This window comes from Lipotes vexillifer, unplaced genomic scaffold (genome assembly GCF_000442215.2).
Source record: "Lipotes vexillifer unplaced genomic scaffold, Lipotes_vexillifer_v1.1 scaffold1540, whole genome shotgun sequence".
Classification (NCBI taxonomy): Eukaryota; Metazoa; Chordata; class Mammalia; order Artiodactyla; family Lipotidae; genus Lipotes; species Lipotes vexillifer.
Genome location: NW_006787143.1, coordinates 259,710 through 275,776, shown reverse-complemented (window position 1 = coordinate 275,776; position 16,067 = coordinate 259,710). Strand labels below are relative to the sequence as shown.

Here is a 16,067-nt window from a genome sequence, read left to right as displayed (position 1 = left end):
GCAAGCAGCCATAGACAGTACGTGCGTGAATGTGTTCAGTGAAACTTTATGTGCAAAAGCAGTTGGCGGGCCGGTTTGGGGCCAGGGCCATAGCTTGCTGAGTTCTAGTCTAAAGGCACAAACTCTTTTGCCCTTCTTTTCTGATCTGGCCCTGGCAGGATGGATCCTGTAAAACATGACCTGGTACACTCAGTGAGATCCAGAAATACTATTTTTAGGGGATAAGAATTCCAGACTTTCACGGTGATAAAGGGCTTAACAAAGGTGTTTGGGCCAAGAGGGGAAAAAAATATTCTTTACGGCAACTAGATTTGTTGTTTAAAAAGTACCAAGGATGAAGAGTCATCAGAGAAGGTATTAACCTCTGCATCTATCATTACTTTAAACACACATAGATTATTCATGTGAATGAAATAAAAGTGCAAGTTAATGATCATAATAAAACCAGAGGAGATGCTGAGGAAGAGGAAGGAGAGGAGAAAGAGATGGACAAGGAGGACGTTACCTGTGGTCCAGTAAGAGAAATAAATGTAGGTGAATAGATGATAGATCGATAGATAGCTCATTGCAAAAGCAGCACGTGGTAAATGTTACACACGAATTATTTTCTGTAGTATTAACAGATAGAGCCAAAATGTCAGTGGATAAAGATATTGAAGATGTATTTCTTGCTCAAATCACAGCCCAGTGAGAACTGAGGGACTTGGGCTCCTTGCATTGGTAGCTGGGCCATCTTCCGGTGCCTCATCCACTCATGGTTGCAGCTGGCAGATGGGATTGGGGGGAAGGTGGGGAAGTTGCATATACCCTTCCTTAAGCACTGAGACCGGGCACAACATTGACCGCAGTAACTCACATTCTATTGGCAAGAACCAGTCTAGATACAAAGAGGGCTGGAAAATGGGGTCTGGGGTCTAGCTGTGTGCCCAGGAAGAAAGCAAGAACACAGACACTGGGAGCGCTAATATTCTCCACCACTGTTGTAAAAGTACCTACAGATCCCAGGGCAACAGTGAAGGTTTCATAGAGAAGGTGATATTTGAGGTGGACCTTGGGAGAAGGGTGGGCTTTAATGGACGAAGTGGGCTTTGCGATTATATGAGCAAAGACACCGGGGTAGGAAAACCTGGCCTCGTGGTCTGGGAGCAATAAATAGTCTTGAGTGGCTAATGTGTAATAGGAGATAAAGTTGGCTGCCGGGGACACAGACCTTTATTCTGTAGGCAGTTGTGTGTGACTGCAATGTTTTTGAGAAGGCAGTTACATGGTCACAGCTATGTTTACCACCAGTGAAAGATGGACTGAGAAGTTGAGGATGAGTGATTAGAACCAATGGAAAAGATGTTGTCCCAATATGTCCCTTGTTCCAGTTTACCTTGTAGACCCACTGCTCTTTTTCTCTCAGCAAATCTTTGGCTGCCTAACTGCTGCCCTATTACCAGATCACTGGAGTGGGGGACAGTGCAGGAGGACAGCGCTGGCTGCCTTTGCTCATCATGCTTCTGTACCCTGATCATCTTACTTACCAGATTCCTCCTTCAAATCTCATTCCCTGGGACATGTCAGCACTGCTAGAACTGCCTCCATTTTATACATCCCTGGGGCAGAGCCTGGAGCAAGTCCTTCCCTGGTATATTCATCAGGGTTCTCCAGAGAAACAGAACCAGTGGTGTGTGTGTGTGTGTGTTTGTGTGCGCGCGTGTGTGTGTGTGTCTTTGTATATGTATATACAGATTACATACACAGATTTATTGTAAGAGATTGGGTCACGTGGTTATGGAGGCAGGCACGTCCCAAGGTCTGCAAGGTGAGTGGGCAAGCTGAGACCCAGAAGAGCCAATGGTGTAGTCCTGGTCTGAAGGCCAGCAGGCTCAAGACCTAGGAAGAGCCAGTGGTTCAGTTTGAATCCAAGAGCAGGAAAAAGGCAATGTCTCAGTTTGAAGACAGCCAGGCAGGAAGAATTCTCTCCTACTTAAAGGAGGGTCGACCTTTTTGTTCTATTCAGACCATCAACTGATTGGATAAGGCCCACCAACATAAGGAGGGGTACGATTTACTTTACCCTGTCTACTGATTTCAATGTTAATATCACCCAAAAACAACCTCACAGAATACCAAGTGTCTGGGCACCCTGAGCCCGGTCAAGTTGATACATAAAATGAACCGTCAGACCTGGTATGTGGGCAAGTCAAAGCGGTTGTTACCAGCAGCATTTCTCAAGGACAAAGAGATGATTTTCTTGTTCTAGCAATAGAGTCTACCTTTGACAAATATCTCACTGTAATAGATCCACAGCAGAGTTTATGGTGTACAGAATAATAATCCTTTATTTACTCATTGGCACTCATTGCACTTATAAATCTGCTTGAATATGTACTATCTTATATAATCCTTGTATTCCTCCAATGAAGGTATTCTTATCCCTACTTTATAGATATAAAAACCAAGGTTTATAGAAGCTGAGTAGTTTGCCCAAGTTCATACAGCATTACAAGATTGGAAACATGCAGTCTTGCTTCACAAACTATATTCTTAATCACGATGCTCTATAATTTTTTGCATACATTATTTAATATTTTCATTAGTAATGAGGATTAAACGATACATAAGGCTTAGCTCAGTGTGTGATACACAGTAAGATCTCAACAAACCTTGTTATTAGTTGTTGTAATATTCAGTATACATGTCTATGTTTTTCTGTATGAAATAGACTGAAAAAGTAAACATTTTTAGCAGGTAGGAAAACTAGAACTCAGACCCCAGTCTTTTGCTTCCGAGGCCCCAAACTCAGGGTTTTCCACTACAACACAGATGCAAAAAGAATATATATATTTTTTTACCTCTATGGTGTCTAAATGGTGAGTAGATATACTGTATCTCATGTTTTTTTTAAGTGCTTTTTGTCACTGAGGCAAATGCTTAAATCGCCGTTTAATCCAGAGCATTCATTAGTCTTGTTTACAAAAACGTTGTCATAAAAGAAATGGCTTGTTAATCTTGTACAAATCACAGGTAGTGAATATGTGTCAACCCTTCCCAGGTGGGGAAAGGTAGTTAAGATGCACGGACTTCACTTGCCAGGGGTTGCCAGCAGGTTGCCAGCAAGTCACATTATCAGGCTTAGATTTCCTCGTACACGCTGTATTAGGGTGCATATGAATCCTTCAGTGCTGTGTGAGGACTTATTTGTTTCAAGGCTGGTTTCTGTGTTGGTGAAAATTATGTCTGAGAGATGGACTGAAACAAAACCAGGCGCTGGACGGTTCTGCCTCCTGTTTACTACAGCTTTATTTGTTCTTTGCTTATAGAGCTGTTGCTTCCCAATGACGGATGGGCTGAGAGCGGAGGACCTCCTCCTCCACCACATCCCGTTCTGGAATTGGGCCTTGAAGATTACAGCCACAGGTATCGATAAGATGATATACCATAGGGGCTTCCCTGGTGGCGCAGTGGTTGAGAGTCCATCTGCCGATGCAGGGGACGCGGGGTCGTGCCCCGGTCCGGGGGGATCCCACATGCCGCAGAGCGGCTGGGCCCGTGAGCCATGGCCGCTGAGCATGCGCGTCCGGAGCCTGTGCTCCGCAACGGGAGCGGCCACAACAGTGAGAGGCCCCCGGACCGCAAAAAAAAAAAAAAAAAAAAAAAAAAAGATATACCATAAATATTCCCTGGTATGGTTTTTCTGGGAAAACCCAGCAGCCTTATTGTAACTCTAGTTCTTTCCAGGATGGAAATCTCATAGTATCTGTAATTCCTTTCCAGTGAAAACTTCTCATAGCTAATATTAATACCTCAGATTGTTCATGTTTGCTTCCTGGAATTTAAGATTCATCATATCTTATTAAGATATATGAGAAAATTGATGAATTTTCTTTTACCAAGTTAAAAACTAGAGAGGTGGAACTCAAAAAAAAAAAAAAGTTATAAGGGAAGGTATGAAACAAAACTGAGAAGACATAAAGCTTTTTTTTTTTCTTTCTTATTTGCAATTGGCAAACCCTAAAGGTATTTTAAAAATACATGTTCCAAGAAAGTTAATGGAATCTAAAAATTAAAGCAGCACCATATATAATCTAAACTATTGAAAAGAGTGCCCAATATTGTATCCATTCTGTAATAGAAACAAAAAAATCAATATTTTTTAGACTCACACAAGCGTGAGAGAGAGATTTACTGACATACACACCATTTGACTAGTAGAATTCATAGATTTTGTTCTTCTGATGAGTTTTAAAAATCATTAACTTGTCCCTTTGCTATTTTCTGTATTTATTATGGCTGTTAAAAACTGGATATTTCATTCCATTCTTGTCCCATGATAATCTTGTGAAGTTTTTTCATTTTTCTTGCAGCAATGCTGTTTTCTTTCAAACATCACTATTATGGTTTTTGTTTTGTTTTGTTTTGTTTTTTACAATCTGCTAAAAATAAAGCAATACAGCAAGAGTACAGCTAACTCTATTAGCCAGAAGCTTACCTATATTTAGCTATCTCCGACTCCTACATTTTTGAAGTCAACTTTTTTACTCAAATACAGTTTCTTGAACTAGATTGATAATCACAATAATGTTCTAGATCGGTATCTCTGGAGATTTCTTGAGCAAAAGTCTGGACATTTTTAATTTTGCATGCTTATTTGCATTGCTTGCCTCAATCCTGAATCAAAAATGAGTTTGGTAGCATTAAAAAATCCATTTTAGGACTTGAGGACATGGGGAGGGGGAAGGGTAAGCTGGGACGAAGTGAGAGAGTAGCATGGGCTTATATATACTACCAAATGTAAAATAGATGGCTAGTGGGAAGCAGCCACATAGCACAGGGAGATCAGCTCGGTGCTTTGTGACCACCTAGAGGGGTGGGATAGGGAGGGTGGGAGGGGGATGCAAGAGGGAGGGGATATGGGGATATATGTATACGTACAGCTGATTCACTTTGTTATACAGCAGAAACTAACACACCATTGTAAAGCAATTATGCTCCAATAAAGATGTTAAAAAAATCCATTTTAAAAATAATTTCACTCATCCTACCTTACTGTTTACCCAGGGTATATGCACAGAACTGCTGGAATAGTGCAGAGATAAATCAGATATAAACCTGTGGTATTGTATTCATAAGATAAATGTGTTTGGCCTTAATCCCATTTCTGGTACTGACCCCTAAAAACCTTGGAATTTCCTCCGTATTGAGACTGATCAAGGTGTCATGTTATGTTAATGAAGGGGCTGGTTGCCAGTGGAGCCCGTCTTGTGCTTAGAGGGTTGGAACTTTCAGTCCCATCCAGAGAGATGGGCCTTGAATCAGTTGACAGTGGCCAGTGATTTAATCAATCTTGCCTCTGTAATGAAGCCTCCATAAGAACCCAAAAGGACAGGGTTTGGAGACCTTCTGGGTTGGTGAACATGTGGAGATGTGGGGAGAGGGGCACACTCAGAGCATAGAAGCTCGGAGCCTCTTCTCACATACTTTGCCCTGGGAAGCTCTACGTACGGCGGTTCCTGAGTTATATTCTTTTACAGTAAACCAGTGATCTAGTAAGTAACATGTTTCTCTGAGTTCTGAGAGCCACTATCAAAAACTAATCGAACCCAAGGAGGGGTCTAGGGCACCTCTGATTTATAGCCAGTTGGTCAGAAGTAGAGGTAACAACCTGTACTTGTGACTGGTGTCTGAAGTTCAAGAAGGGGTCTGTGGAACCTCCAATCTGTAGCCCATCAGTCTGAAGCACAGGTGACAACCTGAGCTTGAAACTGGGGTCCGAGGTGGAGTATGGGGGGCAGTCGTATAGGACTGAGCCCTCAACCTGTAGGATCTGATGCAATCTCCAGGTAGATAGTGTCAGAATTTAGCTGAGTTCTCCAAAACCCTGCTGCTGTCCTAGAATTATTGGAAGTATGGGAGAACTCCTCGCCCCCCAACCCCCAACACTTGTTAAAATTGGGTCCAAGAGCCCAAAAGGGAACCCTAGCCTCAAGACGATGGTAGGCTAATAGGTACAAGTGACAAACGAGAACACAGGGGACAAAGTGATATTTACCAGAAGACATAGATAAAACGCCCTGAGCTGCTGAGGCAGAGAAGGGAGAGTATTCCCAAGTCCAGGAAGCTGGGAAAATGTTAGGGGAAACAGTGGTACTTGAGCTGAACCCTAAAATATAAATAGGAGCATGGACATGTAAAGAGCCCCAGAAGGAAGAGAATTTCAGAGAGAGGCAAAGGCAGAAGGAACAGATGGAGGTAGGAAAGTAAGTTGATTTGTGCAACTTCTATCGTGGCTGATTGGCCAGATGATCATGCCCAAAAAGCAAGGATAAGGAGATCAGACTTCATTTGGTAGATAGTAAAGTCTTATTGTGGGAGTTCAGCAGATAAGATTGGGTTTTAGTTGTGTACGACAAGGATTATAATTTTTGTGACTTTCTGTTTGAATAAAAAAAAAAAAAAAGCAAAAAATACCCCAAGGATTAGGTAAATGGAGGAGGGTTAATATCTGCTAGAAGCCAGAGACTCTGTGGATACCTCCTGGGGCCATGGCAGTGAAACTTACTGAGGACCTGTGCTGGGGAGGTTGGGGAGAAACTCTCTCGGGTGGGAACCTTTCAGGGGACACAGGTAGTTGAGAGATATTGCAGAGCTAGAATCATTGAGAATTAGCAACTGCCTTTTTGTCTGCTTCCGTGTCGCCACATATTTCTTCCCTTCACTTTTCAGGAAAGCATGTTTCTCCACCATCTTGAAAAACAGCTTACATTGGCTCTCACTGCTGTAAATCTTCATCACATGATGTGAACCAGCAACTTCCTTTTCCCCCTCTCCCTCCCTAACTGTGTTTAGGCTTCCATTCTCACCCTTTCCTAGAACTGCTTTTTTAACATTGACAGTAATCCCCTTTCAATCAAAAGTATAACTTTTTCTCAGTCTTAAGTCTTCTTTTGATCATTGTCATTCATGTGCTCACTCATCCATTCAAAATTATTTATGGAACTCTAAACTGGGCGCCGTAGAAGGTACTGCAATGGATTGGAAGCATCCCTGCCCGCAAGGAATGCAGTGTCCCCTTGAAGAGACAGACACACAGATAATTAGCAAGCAGCCTGCTGAGCATGAGATACAAAATGTCATTGGAGCCTAGAAGAAAAAGCCACTAACTCTGTCTGTAGGTGTCAAGGAAGGTTTTTTTTACAGGAGAGATAGTGTTTGAAAGGTTTCTTGAAGGATAGAAAGGAACTTACTAGGCAGAAAAGAGGTGGGAAGGGCAACTTAGGTTAGGAAAACCAAATGATGGGAGAGGGAAAATGCAGTGTGTTCACCGTGGCTAAAACATATGTGAGTTCACTTGTGGAGAATAACTGGATAAGGGAAAGCATAGACAAGGATACTAGTCTGGGACAACCAGCAAGAGAGGAGAGGGGCTTGAATGAAGTGAGGAGCAGCATAGCTGGAAAGGAAGGGACAGAGTCAAAGACATTTTTGAAATGGAAGGAACAAATCTAAAGCTTTGAATCTCTCTCTCTCTCTCTCTCTCTCCCTCTCCCCCCCCTCCCTCCCTCCCTCCCTCCCTCTCCCTCTCCTAGGGTCCTGTGACCTGCACCATCCTGCAAACTGCTGTGTTGCCTAGGTGACCAGCAGCAGTGGGGGTTTGCATGTTGGAAACTTACAGTGGAGGGAGCATTGGAAGGGAGCCAGGAGGGCTGAGCAAAGGAGGCTGTCCTGTCTTAAAAAAAAAAAAAAAGTTAAAAGCCCCCTGAAAGGGAAAAGTAGTGCTTTAAGGGATGGAACCAGTCTTGTGAAACAGAAAACTACTAATTCATGAGAAGTGAAAAACAAATTTGATCAAACTAAACTTAGGCCTGTACTTTTTTTTTTTTTTTTTTTTTGGGTGCTTTCAAGCTCGGCCAATGCAGAAGTATGTCATGTGCAATTCATAAACAGCTGAAGAGAGACGGACCCAACAACCCTGTTAGAGATTATCATTAGAAAGGCTGCATGGTTGGCAAGTCATAGAGACTTTTTTCCGGCAACAGTGGGCTGTATACATGTAACATTTTATTTGACATCAATTTGGTGGTGGTCCCATAACCATGGTGGGCTTGAGCATGAATCAAGTAGGCTTTGGTAGAGATATCTGCCTGTGCCTGATTGACTATTTCAGTCCCAAGGACTACTTATTTCCTTGAGTAGTGGTCATTTCATATAGATATACATTGTACTTATGTAACAGATATATTATATTTTTCCATAAAAATTATTCCATATTGGTATGGCTTTGTAGTGAGGTCTGAGTAGGTGGCTGGCCTGAACAAGTAGCTAGGCCATTAGAGATGGCCCATTTATTTGTGCAAAGGTATATTTTTATCAATATTGGAATGATGTGCTCTATGACCAGGACAACTGTCTGAAGTTAGCCTACTGTGGGGAGCGTATCAATTACGGTAAGATATCAGCAATTTATCATTATGACTGCATATGGATAAGGCATTACTTGAGATTTTTCCCATGTTGCAGAGATACTCTTTCAACAGTAAATCATGGCAAGTCTTGTAGGCTCACACTGAGCCAGAAGGTTGGGTATAGCAAAAAGTGAGGTGGTTCATGAGGCTAAGAGTCTGTTCGTAAAATTTGCTAAGTTACTAGCAGTGCCATTTCCATTTCACAATGCAAAATTTGGGGGGCTTTTCCCATCTAATGGGTGTTTAATACAAAGTCACTCACTGTAGAAAGAGTTTGTCAGGTCAGAGACTTAACTTTTCAATTAATGAGACAACCTCTCCATTTGGGATCAATGACAAACTAGTAACTGCTACTCAGCCCAGATGCCAAGGATAATAGAAGTCTAATTGCCAAAGGCTCCAGTAAGCTGTGAGATTGTTCTAAGACACCTATAATTTCACGGGGGACTGAAGGAGATAAGGAGATCCAAGGCAGAGTCTGTTTTATTGTTGCCTGAAATTCTTCCATGGCTTCTTATTATAGGGAACTCCTCTCCAGTTTGGGAGCTTATTTGGTGAATTGGTAGAGAGGCTGTAGTGGAGCATGCTGTTTCCAAATGAAAAGAAACCCTTCTAGAGTTGAGCTTCATTCTTTACATATATTTCCCTCTTGGTGTCTTTGTACTACATTTTGGTCATGTCTTTATATATAATTCCAGTTCACTAAGTTCCTTCTTATTTGTGCCTTGTTTTATACATGTGCATTTTTATAGCTTTATTAAGGTATAATTAATATAAAAATTACACAATTTTAATGTATACACCTTAATGAATTTGGACATATGCATATACCTGTGCTACCATTACAACCACCAAGTTATCATCACCTCCAAAAATTTCCTTGTGATTTTTTTTCTAGTAAGAATACTTAAAATGAGATCTATCCTCCTCTTAATATATTTTAAAGTGCAGAATACTGTATTGTTAACTATAGGTACTACATTGTACAGCAGATCTCTATTTATCTTATATAACAGAAACTTCATACCCATCGAAGAACAGCTTCCCATTTCTCCTTCCCACCAGCTAACCACTGTTCGATCCTCTGTTTCTATGAGTTTGACTTTTTAAATAACCACATGTCAGTGGAATCACTGAATATTCTGCCATTCTGTGACCGGCTTATCGCACTTGGCATAATGTCCTCCACATTCATCCATGTTGTTGCATACTGCAGGATTTCTCTTTTTAAGGCTGAATAATATTCATATATATATGTATATTATCCATTCATCCATCACTGGACCCTTGACTTGTTCCCACATCTTGGCTGTTATGAATAATGCTGCAATGAACATTGGGGTGCAATTATCTCTTCAAGATTCTGATTTCCATTCTTTTGGAAATACACCCGGAAATGGGATTGCTGGATCATGTGGTAGTACTATTATTAATTCTTTGAGGAACTTCCACACTACTTTCCTTAGTGGTTGCACCAGTTTGCATTCCCACCAACAATGTAGAAGGGTTCCAACTTCTCCACATCCTCACCAAAACTTATCACACACACACACACACACACACACATACAGTCCTAATAAGTGTTCCTAACAAGTGTGAGATAATACCCCATTTTGATTTTGATTTGCATTTCTCTCTGTCTTATCTCCTATTTATTTATTTATTTATTTATTTATTTTTTCAACATCTTTACTGGGGCACAATTGCTCTACCATGGTGTGTTAGCCCCTGCCCCACAACAGAATGAGTCAGTCATACATATATACATGTTCCCACATCTCCTCCCTCTCTGCCTCCCTCCCTCCCAGGAGAAGGCTATCACTTGATCACTCTCATCTGTGAGTGCTGCACTGTGAGGACACCTCTGTTCCAGCCCCTATGTCTGTTGGCTCCAAGAGCACAGGGCTGACCTCTGTTCATCTCTGCATCCCTCTGCTTGGCCCAGCACGAGGCGAACAGAAGGTGCTCCATAATGTTCGTGTACTGAAGGCTAAAGGCCAGGTCATGGGCCCTCTCCCTTTCTGGGAGGGTCACTGATGCCCCACAGAGAGGCCTCTGAAGAGAAAACCAGGTGAAGGGATCATGTTCTAATTCATTTATTCGAGATCAAGTGGTCACCTATTATGTGCTGTGGAGAGTATTTTTTAAATGATACTAACCTGGTACTCACTTTCAAGAAGCACAGAGTTGCAAAGAAAAGCTCTATTCAAAGCTATATTGCAAAGAAAAGTTTAATCAAAGCAGGTGGTATGACCAATTGTCAAGTAAGTCTGGAAGAAAATACACATCTGAGAAAGTAAGAAAGGCCAAGCTGGGACTCAATCCCAGATCTCTTACCAGCTGTAGGACTTCAGGCAAGTTACCTAACTTCTCTCTGCCTCAGTTTCCCCAACTGTAAAGATGACGAACACTGACCTCGTGTTGTACCTCTTCCCCTCCTTCCCTCTGCTCCTGCCACTCTGGCTTTCTCACTGTTCCTTAAACATTCAGGTCACTCCTGACATAGGAGCTTGACACCCTCTGGTTCCTCAACCTAGAACACTTCCCCCCAAATCTGAGTCATTCGGGTCTCCATGCAAATGCCACCTCCTCCGAGAAGAATTCCCTGACCACCTGCTTCAAAGAGTATCTCCACTCCCACGTCATCCTAATGCCCCTACCCTGATTCATGCACTTCATAGCACTTCTCAGCACCAGAAATAACACTATTTGTTTACTCTTTTTTTTTTCTTCTGTATCTCCTTCTAGGATACAAATTCCTTGAAGGCAGGGTCTTAGTCTCAGCTGGATCCCCAGTGCTTAGAATGCCTGGCACATAGTAGATACAGGCACACCTCGGTTTATTACTCTTCACAGATAATGCGTTTTTTAATAAATCAAAGGTTTGTGGCAACCCTGCATCGAGCAAGTCTAACAGCACCATTATTCCAACAGCATCCGCTGACTTTGTGTCTCTGTGCCTCATTTTGGTAATTCTTACAATATTTCAAACTTTCTCGTTATTATTCTATTTGTTATGGTGATCTGTGATCTTCGATGTTACTATTATAATTATTTGGGGGTACCACAAACTGCCCCCATATAAGATGATGAACTTAGTTGATAAAATGTGTGTGTTGACTGCTCCACCAACCAGCAGTTCAGGGCAAGGGCCTAACTTTCTACAATTCTATGAAGCCTAAGAGAGGTGAGGAAGCCGCGGAACAAAAGTTTGAAGCTAGCAGAGGTTGGTTCATGAAGTTGAAGCAAAGAAGCCGTCTCCATAACATAAAAGTGCAAAGTAAAGCAGCAAGTGCTGATGTAGACGCTGCACCAAGTTGTCCACAAGATCTAGCCAAGATAATGAGCAAAGATGGCTACACTAAACCACAGAGTTTCAATGTAGACAAAAGAGACTTCTACTGGAAAATGCCATCTAGGACTTTTGTAAATAGAAATAAGTCAATGCCTGGCCTCAAAACTTCAAAGGACAGGCTGACTCTCTTGTTAGAGGCTAATGTAGCTGGTGATTTTAAGTTAAAGCCAGTGCCCTTCTGAAAATCCTAGGGCCTTTACGAATTATGCTAAATCTACTTGTGCTCTACAAATGAAACAAGGCCTACATGACAGCACATCTGTCTACATGTTTTACTGAATATTTTAAGCCCACATTTGAGACATACTGCTCAGAAAAAAAAGGATTCCTTTCGAAATATTACTGCAACCCTAATGATCTTGAGGGGTTCAAGACATCAGTGGAGGAAATAACTGCAGATGTGGTGGAAAAGCAAGAGAACTAGAATTAGAAGTGGGGCCTGAAGAAGTAACTGAACTGCTGCAATCTCATGATAAACGTTCACTGATGAGGAGGTGCTTCTTACGGATGAGGAAAAAAGTGGTTTGCTCATAGATGGAATGTACTCTTGGTGACGATGCTGTGAAGACTGTCGAAATGACAAAAAAGATTCAGAATATTACATAAACTTTACCAAACCAGTTGATAAAACAGTGGTAGGGTTTGAGAGGACTGACTCCCATTATGAAAGAAGTTCTACTGCGGGTAAAATGCTATCAAACAGCATTGCGGGCTTCCCTGGTGGTGCAGTGGTTAAGAATCTGCCTGGCAATGCAGGGGACACGGGTTCGAGCCCTGGTATATATGTTCCCATATCTCTTCCCTCTTTGTCTCCCTCCCTCCCACCCTCCCCATCCCACCCCTCCAGACAGCCACAAAGAACCGAGCCGGTCTCCCCGCGCCACGCGGCCGCCTCCCACCGGCCATCCACCCCACGCTTGCCAGTATATACATGTCCATGTCTCTCCCCCGCCCCAACACACCTCACCCTTCCCCCTCCCCACATCCCCAAGTCTGTTCTCCAGTAGGTCTCTGTCCCCATTCCTGCCCTACCCCCAGGTTCCCCATAACATCTTCCCCTCCCTAAATTCCATATATATGTGTTAGCACACGGCATCCGTCCCTCTCCCTCCGACCTACCCCACTCCGCACGACAGACTCTAGATCCATCCACCCCACCACAAACAGCTCAATTCCGTTTCCCTCCACGGCCGAGCAATACTCCACCGTATACATGTGCCACATCCTCTCCATCCATCCATCCGACGGCGGGCACCCAGGTTGTCTCCATCCCCGGGCCACTGCAAATAGAGCTGCAACGAACACCCTGGTACATGACTCCTTCTGAATTCTGGTTTCCCCAGGGTATATACCCAGTAGTGGGACTGCTGGGTCACACGGCAGCTCCACCCGTAGTCTTCTAAGGAACCTCCACACTGTTCTCCACAGTGGCTGAACCAACTCACACTCCCACCAGCAGTGCAAGAGTGTTCCCCCCTCTCCACACCCTCTCCAGCATCCATTGTCTCCAGACTTCTCGATGACGGCCACTCCGACCGGTGCGAGATGATACCTCATTGTAGTTTTGATTTGCATTTCTCTAATGATTAATGATGTCGAGCATTCCCCCATGTGTCTGCTGGCAGTCTGTACATCCTCTTTGGAGAAATGTCTACCTAGGTCCTCCGCCCATCCCTGGATTGGGCTGCCCATTCCCCTGTCATTGAGCTGCATGAGCTGCCTGCAAATTCTAGAGATTAATCCTTTGTCAGTTGATCCACTTGCAAATATTTTCTCCCACTCTGAGGGCCGTCCCCTGGTCCTGCCCACGGCCTCCTTCGCCGTGCAAAAGCTCCGAAGCTTCATTAGGTCCCATTTGTTTATTTTTGTTTTTATCTCCATTACTCTAGGAGATGGGTCAAGAAGGATCTTGCTGTGATTTATGTCATAGAGTGTTCTGCCTATGTTTTCCTCTAAGAGTTTGATAGTTTCTGGCCTTACATTTAGGTCTTTAATCCATTTTGAGCTTATTTTTGTGTATGGTGTTAGGGAGTGATCTAATCTCATACTTTTACATGTACCTATCCAATTTTCCCAGCACCACTTATTGAAGAGGCTGTCCTTTCTCCACTGTATATTCCTGCCACCTTTATCAAAGATAAGGTGACCATATGTGCATGGGTTTATCTCTGGGCTTTCTATCCTATTCCATTGATCTATCTTTCTGTTTTTGTGCCAGTACCATACTGTCTTGATTACTGTAGCTTTGTAGTATAGTCTGAAGTCAGGCAGCCTGATTCCTCCAGCTCCATTTTTTGTTCTCAAGATTGCTTTAGCTATTCGGGGTCTTTTGTGTTTCCATACAAATTGTGAAATTTTTTGTTCTAGTTCTGTGAAAAATGCCAGTGGTAGTTTGATAGGGATTGCATTGAATCTATAGATTGCTTTGGGGAGTAGAGTCATTTTCACAATGTTGATTCTTCCAATCCAAGAACATGGTATATCTCTCCATCTGTTTGTATCATCTTTAATTTCTTTCATCAGTGTCTTATAATTTTCTGCATACAGGTCTTTTGTCTCCTTAGGTAGGTTTATTCCTAGATATTTTATTCTTTTTGTTGCAATGGTAAATGGGAGTGTTTTCTTGATTTCACTTTCAGATTTTTCATCGTTAGTATATAGGAAAAAAAAAAAAAAAAAAAAGGCCTGTACTTTGAGCCAAAATGAAATCAGGAACTTACTGAACTTATTTGTACTATTATGTCAATAATTATTTGACAAACATTTAGAATACGTGTGTCTAAATTTAAAAATATATATTTATATATTATATATATTTCCTTTATATATATTATATATGTTATATGATATAAGTGTATATATTGTATACATATCATATATATATATATAAAGGAAATAAATTTTTTACTGTGATGTCTCAGGGAGAGTTTAAGACAAATCAACAGCAGACAGAATATACTGAATTTGATTAGCTGTTCAGACAACATTTGGTTATTCCCTGCATGTTCATATTTTCCCTCCCTCTTGGTTCCCTCTCAGTTCTACTCTTTCCGTCTCTCTTTCTTTCATACATGTGACCTGCCTCTACTCTTATTCAGAGTAGCCAATCATTGAAGCTGATCCGTGGCCACCTGAGACTTCAGACATGCCCCTCAAAACCTTCCCCTGCCTTTTTATTTCAGACAGTTCTCCTTGAACATTCATGGGGGGTCTTCCATGTCTTTCACATTCCTGATTTGTCACTATATTCAGGACACTGGCATATGTTTCACGCTACCCTTATTTATTCATTATGCAGCATAATTTGACATTGAATATCATTTCTCTTTGATAGATTCCCTGGTTGTTCATGGGGGAAATACAGTCTTTATCTAAGACACGTCTTTGGCCTGCTGTCAACTTACAGCCTCCGCTGCAGCCCATTCAGCCATGAGCACATGCTAACTGCCTTCAAAATTAAAATATGCCATGTTTTATAGTTAATCATTGTGTCACCCTCTCACACCAAAAACTTCCAATATGTAGCATAAAATTACAAACTGTTTTACTAGTCTAATGTATGTGTCTGAGATATTTTCACATTAACCAGTTCAGTACTATACTCATTATTCAAGTACATTAGAAGTTCACATTGGCTCCAATCACATCGTGTCTCATATTACACTTCCTTCCTTCCTTAAATATCTGCCAATCTGATATCAGCCTTGTTTCCATTTTGTACCATGGCAAGAGGAGTCCTTGTATTGAAGGTTTTCAAAGTGTACACTTGGCCATGTTCAAAACAATGCTAACAGAGGTACATATCACCATGATCAATTTAATGGACATATCCAGGTATGCATATGTATATATACAAACACATATATGAATATATGTTACATTCATATGTACAAAGCAGCTTTTTATTTTCTTTGATCATCTTTGGTGGTGTCTCCACATCATGTTATTGCATTGTCATCTTGTTTTTTCAGTGGGAATGGGGGTAATTGTTTCTCAAGAGTTTGGGCAAATTTGAGTTCTTATTCTTAATTTGTCACGTAATGCCTGGTTTGGTAAAGTATTCTAAAACAGTCAAGTGGCGATTTCCCTGGCGGTCCAGTGGTTAAGACTTTGGCTTCCATTGCAGGGGGTGTGGGTTCAATCCCTGGTCAGGGAGCTAAGATCCCACATGTCTCATGGCCAAAAAACCAAAACATAAAACAGAAGCAATATTGTAACAAATTCAATAAAGACCTTAAAAATGGTCCACATCAAAAAAAAAA

The 16,067-nt window shown here is 41.9% G+C and overlaps 1 protein-coding gene across 1 annotated transcript in view; it reads left to right on the top strand.

Annotated features, from left to right (window-relative positions):
- The window catches only part of PARD3B (par-3 family cell polarity regulator beta), a gene marked incomplete at its 3' end in the record, with an annotated part of 751,281 nt that overhangs the window by 480,987 nt on the left and 254,227 nt on the right, over positions 1-16,067 (top strand). The window contains exon 14 of the mRNA XM_007459885.1: positions 3,309-3,405. Coding sequence (XP_007459947.1) covers positions 3,309-3,405 — 97 coding nt within the window. The remainder of the gene's footprint in view (positions 1-3,308; positions 3,406-16,067) is intronic.